This window comes from Protomyctophum parallelum, assembly GCF_964188405.1.
Source record: "Protomyctophum parallelum genome assembly, chromosome: 11".
In the NCBI taxonomy this organism is placed as follows: Eukaryota; Metazoa; Chordata; class Actinopteri; order Myctophiformes; family Myctophidae; genus Protomyctophum; species Protomyctophum parallelum.
The window spans coordinates 41969657-41980920 of record NC_139707.1 but is presented as its reverse complement, the minus strand read 5'-3'; the positions used below and the strand labels follow the sequence as shown (position 1 = coordinate 41980920).

The following is an 11264-nucleotide window of genomic DNA, read 5'->3' as shown; positions in this document are numbered from 1 at the left end:
AATATTAAAAAAAAAATGTATGCCTTACTGTACGGCTGTACAGTGTACATGTCATTATATATGGCAGAGTCCAACATATTGTTTTTGCACATGTAGGCTAGTCTACACACTGAGTCATACGTTAAAGACCTACTATCTCCGCTGTCTGGAAGAAACCACCTAACTCTAAATGTTCATTTTCAGGAAATGAAAAAAAAAAATACATCCATCTCAAGTGGAGTTAGGAGGTTTTTGTCGAAGCGCTTTTTAATACTTTCCATTGGTTCAATCAATATGTATATATTTTAAAGTAACCAATACACAGACATAAATAAGGGTGTTCAGCATTGATTTAAAAAGAAACAAATCGAATATGTTAGTGTTAGGTGGGTTCTTTCGGACAGCACTGCCCTGTGTAACAAAACAATATATCGTTGCTGTCTGGCAGAAACCTCTTTTTTTTATACTTTTGTATTTTTGATGATTTTGAATTACATTCCTGAAAAGTAACAGTTTTGGATATGTTTTCCACCCTTCATTTCCCTCTATTTCAGCAGTTATCAGCCATAGGTCTGTCTGTATCTGTAGTGTTTACCTGCACTGCAGAAACGTACTGCCATCACTATTATTTCACTGTTGTTTTGGTAAACTGGCACATATTTGGGCGTTACCTTTTGAGAGTTTCCAGCTAATAACAGCGTGCAGGTGTATTCAAAGGGTTCCATTTAAATATTTCATTTTCACACTACTGAATCAAGTAGTGTGAAATTATTTAAAATTTTATATCTGTCTAAACACAAACGAGTCACATGGAATCCGATTTTTATACAAATGCGACTTGAGCCACATTCAGAGGTGGTTTCAAATCGGATTTCGGTTGATTTCAGTCTCAGACTGAACACGTAATCTGATCTAAATCGGACTTGTTTGTGTTTAGACTTTAGAATGATTCCAATCTAGATGTGGCACAGATCTGATTCAGGCTGGATTTGGCTGCCTGAATCTTGCACAAATGGGAGTCACTAGCAGAAATCCCTACATATCGGCATGGAGCTTCACACACACACACACACACACACACACACACACACACACACACACACACATGTTGAAATAATTCTATAATTACCTGTTTCTGTAGTGCATGTCTAAGAAAGAGCACAGTGTTTGAAAGTCTAAACTCCTGTCCGTAAGTCATGTGCACATGCATGGGTGTGCACGTGTCTCAGAAAGTAATACAGAAATACCCCTTGACATACATAATTTGCACAGAGCACACACACACACGTTGAAATAATGATCTGTTTCTGTAGCATGCCTCTGAAAGTGATAACTGACAGTGACCATAATACTGACATGATACAGATGATGTTGGAATAGCTCCAGTAGAGAATGTCTTAAAGTACTACTTGCTGAATTGAACTAATAGATATTATGTAAACATACAAAGATACAAATTGAAGTGAATCCCATCGTAAAAAAAGAACCATACTCATTTATTGTTGAAAATAGATATTGTGCATATCAAAAACAAACAACTGCAGTCATGTAAGATAAAGCAAAGATTTCTTGTTGCAGTTGATAATTATGTAAAACTGTATGTACACTTCGTAAAAAAAGAAAAAAAGGGAGAGAAAAAAAATAACCTTGGTAAAACATAATATTACAGAACTGATTAAACTCCTGAATTGCATTTGTTTATGAGATGTGCTATACCAATACATTTGCCTCATCCGTTGGCCAACTTGGGTCACTTGCTTGAAAATTCTATTTCCATATTGCAATGCTTTACTTGAAATAATACTGGTACACAACATAATATTACTACTGGTACTAACAAGGTACACCTATATTCAAGTAGGGCAAACATTCTGTAAAGGCTACAAAATAGCATAATACTATTTGTCCCATGTGACCCCTTTGGAACGTTGGAAAGCTCTTTGTCACTTGTGAAGTGCAAACTGCAGCGGCTAATAATCCTTTGAAGTGAGGACAAGTCTGTATGTCTGTATGCACTGTAAAGCTTTGTGCTCGCATTTACATATTCTGTGACGGTACAGTAAACTGCTTGACATCTTGTTTGTGTGTGCAAAAAAAATCAAATGTCTTATTTGCATTACCATGCAAAGTACTGGAAACCATTTTGACTTCATATCAAAAAGTCAGAACACACACAGAGAAACATTTTATAACAATCCATAGATAAATAACATAATACAAGATATTACAATTTTTGGGAGCCAGCTTCCCAACATTTTCTCTGTGTTCATATTCAACATTTTCGAGTCACTCTGAAACTCCTGTAACTTCACCCCCTCGTCATGACATTGTGTTTGATAAATAGTGAAATGAAGACCTGTGATATTACGAATGCAACTCAATAGATTTCTCTGACACCTAATGGTCCTGTACAGACATACATGGGAGAGTGGGACCTCTTCAGACAGATGGACCTATCTACAGTGTCCATGGTAAACAAGAAAGAGAGGCCCATTGCCGCTGGGGCCTAGTCAGGCCTCCTCAGGCCTCCTGTTCCTTCTCACAACCCAAGGACGTCATTCTCCTGTCAGGCAGTATCCTGGACACCCCGCTTGGGTCCTACCACTTCCCAGGGATGGGAGTGCCACACTCGTACCATCCGACATAGGTTATATGCGAGTTCCCTCCCATCTCTCCAAAGTGGACAGGTTCTTGCCGCATTGCTCTGTAGAATCCTAGTATGCAGAGACACGGGGGACAGATTGAGGGTTTCCACACTGTTCAGTAGTTACTTAGAAGCATCCATGAATAGCTACAGTCAGATAACATACCTGCTCTGCGGGGAAGCTGGTCTGCCAACAGCTTTGTGCCAGTGTTGCCATCCAGGAAGGAGTCTACAAACTGACAGTGGTCTTCGCCATGACCCGTCTGATCTCCAATGTTGTAGAACTTTCCTACAAAATCAGAAGGGCCCTTTGTTTGGTAACGTTCCACAGCCACAGAATGGTACAGTATAGCCCATACAATCTTCAGAAGCAGCGTTCAGCACATAAAGATTGAACAAGCAACAATCGCATGGATTGATATGCAAACACTTACCGGTGAGTGAGTCGCTCAGGTAGATCTTATATCTCAGGGAGTTGCAGAGCTGGATGCCGACAAACTTGCGATACCAAGTCCTCTTCACATATTGTTTGCCATTGCATTCTGAGTAAGCATCGGCTTTGAATGGGAACTGGGTCCAGATAGCATCCTTTCCTGTGTGAGAGAGAACATTGGCTAAGACCCGTCTTATGTATTACACAACTTTGGTGATTATTCGATTCTGATTGGCCAATCGAATAGGCATTTTGCAGTGTGATCTAAATATTCTCTGCCACTGTTTATGTTGCTATGGAAGTAAGCCAGCATGCCATTCTTAATCTCAATGACACTTTTACTTGGCCCATTTTGGTCGGGAACCCCTTTTGGTGTTAGCATTATGTTATGCTTTAGCTATTGAAAAGTAGCAGATCTACAAGCTCAAGCGTTTCGTATCGTTTCGTATGATTAGCGTGCCACCGAGTGGCACGCTAATCATACGAAACGGTTTTGGACATAGGCCTACATGGTCTTCCACTCGGCGGCGGTGATGTGTGATATAGCATCTCACTCACCTGAGACATTCTCACTGACCCGTGGATCCGCTGAAAAGGGGAGAGGTAGAGCAGAATTATGAGTTGAAAGGAATCACATATCATCAAAACAACTTGATGATGAAGTTGCAGAGTCCAGAAGACATCTGGGATCATTGTGTCTGTATTAGTATTAGTTTACATGGGAAACTATTTGGCTTCACGTTGACAAAGTTTAGCCTTAAGAGACTTTGAGCTTTGATTGCATAAAGGCAAGAGGCCAGTTAAGCAAAGCACGCAGTTCTGTCACCACAAGGGTAATCTGATAACATTTAACCCAACTCGGTGACACCAGTGTTGACCTTATTCTCCTCTCTTTGGAAATAATCTGTATAAAATAAGTACAAATGAGAAATTTGTGCCAATTTACAAGGTCACGACTCAAGCCATTTTGCAAAAAGGGCGCCGCAGCCAGCTAGAGGCTATGGCCATTAGGGGGTCCTTGGCATGGCAAGTTTTGGGAACACCGGTGCATTACTGTCTCTGTCCCCATGTTAGTGAGGTTCCCAAGTTAAGGAATTAGCCTGAGGTGATGTCTGGCAACTCAACAGCACCCCTGGGTCTCCATCAAATCTCCAAGCTTTAGAAAATCAGGAGACCATGTTGAAATCATTAGACTAACAACTGCTTAATTGCACACCTTATGAGATTGTAAGCTATGCTAATCGTAGCCTCATAATTAGCAACATACACAGAGGCTAAGTTGTGCCTTTTAACAGGCCCCTAATTAAGTCCCGCATTTAACAGCTAACACATGTGATCAGGGATTCTCTGTGGTGTGGTTAAAATCATTGTAGGAAGGATTGGATACTCAGGACCCCAATTTCTATGAATTGAATACTCAGGACCCAAAGGGAAACAAACCTTAGTGCTTTCTATTTGTATTAAACTACTGTACTCTTCTGTGCTTCTTTCTTTTTTGTGCAAACTGTTATATTCAATCAATCAATCAGTTAAGACTTACCAGACTCTGTGCTAAAGGACACCGGCTCACTGGGGGGTCCCACTCCCAATTCATTCTTTGGTGTCACTTTGAATTCATAACTGACGGGGCAAAGAAACAAAATAACAAATAATGGGGTCAGTTTCTTTAGCCTTTCAGTTTAACTGACTGTTGTAATAATAATAATGGAATTGCATTTTTATAGGGCTTTTCCAAGTGCTCAAAGCGCTTTACAATGGTTCATTCATTCATACATTGGGAGGTGAAGCAGCTCACACTCGAAGGATTCTGTCTTAACCTGCTGTCTTCTTAAAGTATTGGCACGTGCGGCCACTTTCTTGTTGTTTCAAGAATCTCTCTTCAAGCTCACACCGACCAACTAATTGTAGGCAATGTAGGGTTCAGTGTCTTGCCCAAGGACACTTCGACATGTGGACAGGAGGAGGAGCTGGGATTCGAACCGCCGACCCAGGGATCATTGGACGACGTGCTATACCTCCTGAGCCACAGCCGCCACGTTGTAGGGGTGCAACAGTTAATCAATTCAAACCATCATAAAGAATGATGGATTTTACTAAAAAATAGATTTTCAGAAATACAGTAAATAGCAGATATACAAGCTCACAATGTTGTGAGCTTGTGGATCATATTATTTTCATATTACACAGATTATACAAAATGCAATCCGATCACCTCATTGATATGTGCAAAGATTATAATAATACAACAATAAAAATAAAAATAAAACACTTCAGGATTAATCCAAAAAGTCATTGATTACATAATCACTGAGAAAATAATCGATAGTTGCAGCCCTATCCTGTAGCGCCAGAGAATGGTTTTACCAGGCGTGGAATGTCATTTTGAATCGTGGATAGTAAAAGAGAGAGTCCACATACCCAAGAAAAGAGTGTGGAATGGAAACCCTATAGTCACTGCTGTTCACTATAATCGTAACTTTTGAGAAGTTTTACTTCATATTCCTCATTCCCCCAGAGCAGAGACACTTGATATTTTTATTCTCAAGACAGCCTTGGGTCAACACATGCACATGCACACGTGTGCGCACAGGCACGCACGCACACGCACGCGCACACAGAGCTAATGACTATTCCATGTGCTATGTTCAGATGTCCTAGCAATCCATGGGCCAGCAGACCAAGCCCAGAGAATGGTTCTGAATTCCGAGGCTCTAGTCTAGATGTTTGCCGGGTCCAATTAAAAACTCCACCCAGCTCGGCTTTGCCTTTTGTTTATCCAACGAAACCCCAAATCCCACATATTGGATGAAATAATGTTGATACTGTTTAAAAATGTCAAACTGTGCAAGGCTCTCTAGTGCAATATTTGTCTCTTTATTGGTGGTAGTGTAGTAAAGCTTACTGGTGTAATAAATCTTTAGTCGTGATAGGCTTCAAGTATTTTTAGTACAGTAGATATTGGACACAATGGCCATAAGTAGCTCCATATTGTACCTAAAAACATAATAATTAACAATGCTACTAAACCGATACCCTATTTAAAGTTCTTTGGGGAAAAGAAAAAATTCGGCATCATGATATTCACTAGTGTTTTTACTTTTTGAGTGGTGCAACCACTCCAAGGAACAGCAATGTCCGTGTTCACCTATGTGTGTCTGTGACGTTAATGAGCACCAGTATATGACTATGAGTACCAGTAGGGGCGCTGTTGTGCCAGAAAGAGAGAGAGGGATAGTGCTGCACTGTTGCCTGCTAATGAGAGAGAGAGAGAGAGAGAGGTGAGTTGCACCACTCAGTTCACACAGGTGTGGTTTTTGGCCTACAGTTCAGAGATTAGAACCACGGCGGTTTGAATGTGCGGGAAGCAGCCTACCTGCTCTCTGGTATGAGGTTCTCCACAGCTGTGTGCGTCTGGTTGGTGATGGTCAAGATGGACACCTCCTTGCCGTCGGGCCCTTTGGTGGTGGACGTGATTTCATACTCTAACAAAGGAACCGACAATCCCACACAGGTGTTCAATAACACAAACACAACATTTTAACTTTGAATATAACTGCATTTTAACAGCCCAATAAATATTATACAGACAGATGCAAGCGCTACAATGCAAAACGTCTTTTAAGCAACTCAGGCATAATTAGAGGAATGTGAAAATTGAGGACAGAACATGGGGCTTTGGATGACTCGTATAAGGCTGCCTTGAAAGACTTGGCCCGCAAGGAGCTCAGCATGTGGTCTCCTCCACAACATGTTGATAATATATGGACACATAGCATAATTAAGTACAGATGGCGTTCCATAATACATTACAGACTCATTAAGCTTAAGTAAGTCTAATGAGGTCCTCATGTTGACACAGCCACATGGCCCTTCAGCGTTCATGACACCTTGCTGCTCGGAAAACCCTTTGGAACATTTGTAAACATGTCTGTGCTTTCACATGCATCAGCGGATTTACATCTGTGAGTGGTTTTTGTTTTACCCTGTAGTTAGGCTATAGCTATATGCTTTGATAGCATTTAGGCAAGTAGCCTAAAGCATATGCTTTCAGTAGCCATAACAAATGCAAATCTGAGAGATGATTGAAGACAAGGCACAGATGAAGTCCACATGGTTGCTGCATGATAAAATAATATTGTGAAAACGTATCTCGCTAGCCAGATTACTATTCCACAATCTCTGAATACGGGAAGCTGTCATCTGTTCATCATTTCTGTTCACAAATATATCTTTCAAAATAATTATATTTACAACATCTTTTTAAATTTCCATTTCTGATAAGCAGCAAGATATATAATGCTTTGACTATTTTTTATTTACAAATTAGTCAAATTACAAATTTACGTGATACTGAAAGCAGGGAGGAGATACATCCACTCTACTTCTGGATAGTTTTAAGCACTTCTGTTGTACAGAGTCTACAGACTGTACGACGGAAGCATTTGCATTTGTCCCTCTGTGCCTGCGTGGATTGATTGGTCATGACTGACCCTTGACCCCTGACCCCTGATGCTTCAAACACACTGCCTTATTTACTACAGCACTAAAGAGATACTCATTAAGGCTATATTATATTAAGTAAAATAATAATATATATATTGACCCTATAAACAATTGAATGGTGTTGGAACATTCAAGGTTCGGGAGGTTTGACCAAGCAGAAGACAGCCAAGCACAACTCACCGGCCACTGTCAACTCCACCCCGTGCCACCCGTGCCAACCACTCACCTACCTGCAACCAGGCCGACCACTCCTACCTCACTAACCACTAGGGTGAATGACACAGTGTCTAGCCTTCTGCCCACCTCCACTGGTTCGCCACAGGGCTGTGTTCGTTCTGCGTTTTTGTTTATTTTGTACACGGACGACTGTCGCAGTGGTCACGACAACCGCTTTATTATAAAATATGCGGATGACTCAGTCATTGTCAGCCTTCTCGACAATGACGAGGTCGGGCATGGCCAGGTCACAGAGCACTTCTTGTCCTGCTGCAATGATGCGTTCCTTGAATTAAACATCTCAAAAACAAAAGAGCTCTGTATTGACTTCAGACGTGGTCCCCATCCCACCCAGAACACTGATATCTGTGGCCAGCCAGTGGAAATCCTACCCAGTTATAAATACCTGGGCGTGATTATTGACAGCAAATTGAAATTTGATGTTAAACAATGACATGCTGTGTAAGAAGGGCCAGCAACGCCGTTTCTGCCTAAGGAAATTGGCCAGATTTAATGTCGACAGAGACCTGATGACACCGTTTTACAGTGCCTATGTACACTCTGTTATCTCCTTCTCTATCATCTGTTGGTATGGTAACCTCTGACAGGAAAAGACTCGCTCACCGTACTGTATAGAAAAAGAAGTAAAACTCCTTGGACTGAGACTTAAAAAAAAAGAAATTCTTTTATTTTATCATGCTCTTATGGTGCTCTGTGCTCATGGTGCAATTAAAAAGGTCTGAGGACCGAAACATGTGGTGGTGATATGTTGAAACAAGCACTTTATGCCGGCACTTTATATCCTAGCACTTTTTCTGAATGTAGCCTTTTTTTTTTTTATATATCTTTGATTCTATACCTGCACTAGATGCGCCCAGACCTCTGTTTATGCTATGGTGTCTCATGTCTGTTGTTGTCCTGTATTGTTTGTATGTTTTAAACCACTACCTCTTGCTGTAAACCTAATTGCCCTTCTGGGACATTAATAAAGACCTTGAACCTTGAACTTTAAACGCAAGTTAAAAAAAAGTTTTCAGTAACCCTCCCTTTTTCTCTCCTACTTCTATCTTCTCTGCAGGTTCCAGAGGGGTTCCTACACATTCGCACAGGCTCTCACCTTGACCCCCAAGCCAAAGTATCTGGGTCCACAACCCCTCGAACCCTAATCCCACTGCCGCCCACGTCCCGTGCTCTTGACCATCTAAGCCGCACACTGCACGCTTGCGTGTGGTGACGACCTTAGAATGACCAAGCCAGCACCTCCGGTGTCATTCGTGCCCCCGACCATCTAAGCCGCACGCTACACGCTCGCGTGTAGTGATGACCTTCATGCCGGCGCCTCTAATGGCATCTTCCCCCCGACCTGACCATCCAAGCTGCATCGCTACACGCTCATGTGTAACGATGACCTTGGATGATCTCGCCGGCGCCCCACACGTCATTCGTGCCCTGACCACCTAAGCCGCACATTTCACGCTCGTGTGAGGTGATGACCGTAGATGATCATGCCGGCACCTTTAAGGCATCCCCCGCCTTTGGCCAACTAAGCCGCACGCTACACGCTCGCTCGTGGCGATGACCATGCTGGCTTCCCCAATGTCTTTTCATGCTTCGCATGTGACGCATCTATTCAATTAACGACCCTAAAAGGTACTTATGTCTGATGCTTGGTCTTTCCTAGTGAAGTATAATTTAGTATAGGCCTATATGTAAGGTTTTGCCCACTCACTAACAATGTGGGGATTAAAATAATCCCCACATAGCCTACAACAACTTCCGTGAACCGACTTCACTGTAGTATAGCCTTTTCATAAATTATATTTGTATTTAGGCTGTCTGCTGTCGTGAAAGTTTATAGTTAGAGAAATTCAAAGTTTCATCACCAAAGTAATAGTTGTAGTTGTGAATTAGCAAACTGGACATTTGTACTGAATGTTTCCTTTATCCTCGTGTTGCGCTTCTGTTTTAGAAGTTTTTATACGTCCCATTGTCCTTCAAGACGGCCCCCAGCCCCTCCCACCCCTCACTGGTGCGAAACCGGGTAGGAAAAACAGGGACGTGACCCTGACACTATCATGTGCTTGTGTTGTTATTTGCGGTTTCTAGAATACAGATTTCTTATTCTTCACCCCAGAAACTCACGTCTTTGTCGATGATTAAATACAAACTCTCTGATGTAGGCCTCACAAGTTTTTGGAAGGAAGTCAGCAGTCCCCGGAGTAGCTACAACAATTGTATCCTGAGGATTTACTGATTTACTGGGCTGGCACACTCCACAACAAGACAAGACATCAAAGGTCATAATTGTCTCCACCAGGCCGAAGGCATGTGGGGAGAGTATGTTTTGCACTCCGTCCGTCCGTTTGTGTGTCCGTTTGTGTGTCCGTCCGTGTGTCCGTGTGTCCGTGAACAGCTAATCTCGGCCACCGTTAACCCGGTCGATGCCATATTTTGCACACACACTCCCTGGATGCCAACCATGAACCTCTGCCCCAAACTTTCCAGAACGGCCTGTTATAGCGCCACCAGGAGGCCGCTTTGTGCAAAACAGCCACCGTTAACCCGGTCGATGCCATATTTTGCACACACACTCCCTGGATGCCAACCATGAACCTCTGCCCCAAACTTTCCAGAACGGCCTGTTATAGCGCCACCAGGAGGCCGCTTTGTGCAAAACAGGTTTTTGCACAGTACACCTACAGATTTTGTCCAAACATCACGCAAATTGGTACACAGTCTCTCTAGAGCCATTCAACGAAACGGGTCTTTCAGATTTATCAGACTCCATCCTGATTGGTTAAGATTGGCTTCCAAAGTTCACAGGAGTGCTCAGTTTCAAACAAAATGCTGCAAATCATGAACACATCGTGTGATTTCCGTGAAATTGTGCACCCACATTCCCACTAGGCCGAGGACGAAATGCCACATGAACAATTTCAACTCAGCCTCAAGGTGGCGCTATAACTGGCCAAAAAGTGTTTTTACCTCTAACTGCACGGATCTGTGGATAACCTGGTGGAGACCTGTGCCCGGAAGGGCACTTTTTCTAGTTGTAATTTTTGCCGAATGGATTTTCATGGATTGTGCCCCATGTTGTCTGCTGCTATGCTATGGGGTGCTATCTTGCTTAATTAGAAATGTGGATGCAAGTTGAAACTATAGCTGTTGTTGTGCACTCTGCAATATACTGTGAGAAGTGTGTGTTTGTGTGCGTGTGCGTGCATGCATACGTATGTTGTGGCAAACCAGGGGAAACAGCCAGGCCTATCTTCCCCAGAGAGGGAGGCTGGGGGAGGTGATATAGAGGGACTGTACCTGGTCCAGGTATTGCAGCCATTGTGAGCCTGGAAATGGATGCACCTGCAGCCAGTCAGGCAATCAACAGAAGCCTTTAAATAACCGGCTCCCAAGCCGCCTGGGGAGTCAGTTTGGAGGAGTGAGTGAGAGGTTGAAGACCTCCCTAGAAACCTAAGCTGGCTCCTTACCAGG

At 42.6% G+C, this 11264-nt stretch overlaps 1 protein-coding gene across 1 annotated transcript in view; it reads right to left on the bottom strand.

Annotated features, from left to right (window-relative positions):
• Nucleotides 1-1454: 1454 nt before the first annotated feature.
• The window catches only part of abi3bpa (ABI family, member 3 (NESH) binding protein a), a 38217-nt gene continuing 28407 nt past the window's right edge, over nt 1455-11264 (bottom strand). Inside the window, exons 18-23 of the mRNA XM_083777116.1 lie at nt 6430-6538; nt 4597-4676; nt 3615-3644; nt 3058-3216; nt 2790-2912; nt 1455-2693 (exon numbers count right to left, since the gene is read on the bottom strand). Coding sequence (XP_083633242.1) covers nt 2578-2693; nt 2790-2912; nt 3058-3216; nt 3615-3644; nt 4597-4676; nt 6430-6538 — 617 coding nt within the window. The 3' untranslated portion in view covers nt 1455-2577. The remainder of the gene's footprint in view (nt 2694-2789; nt 2913-3057; nt 3217-3614; nt 3645-4596; nt 4677-6429; nt 6539-11264) is intronic.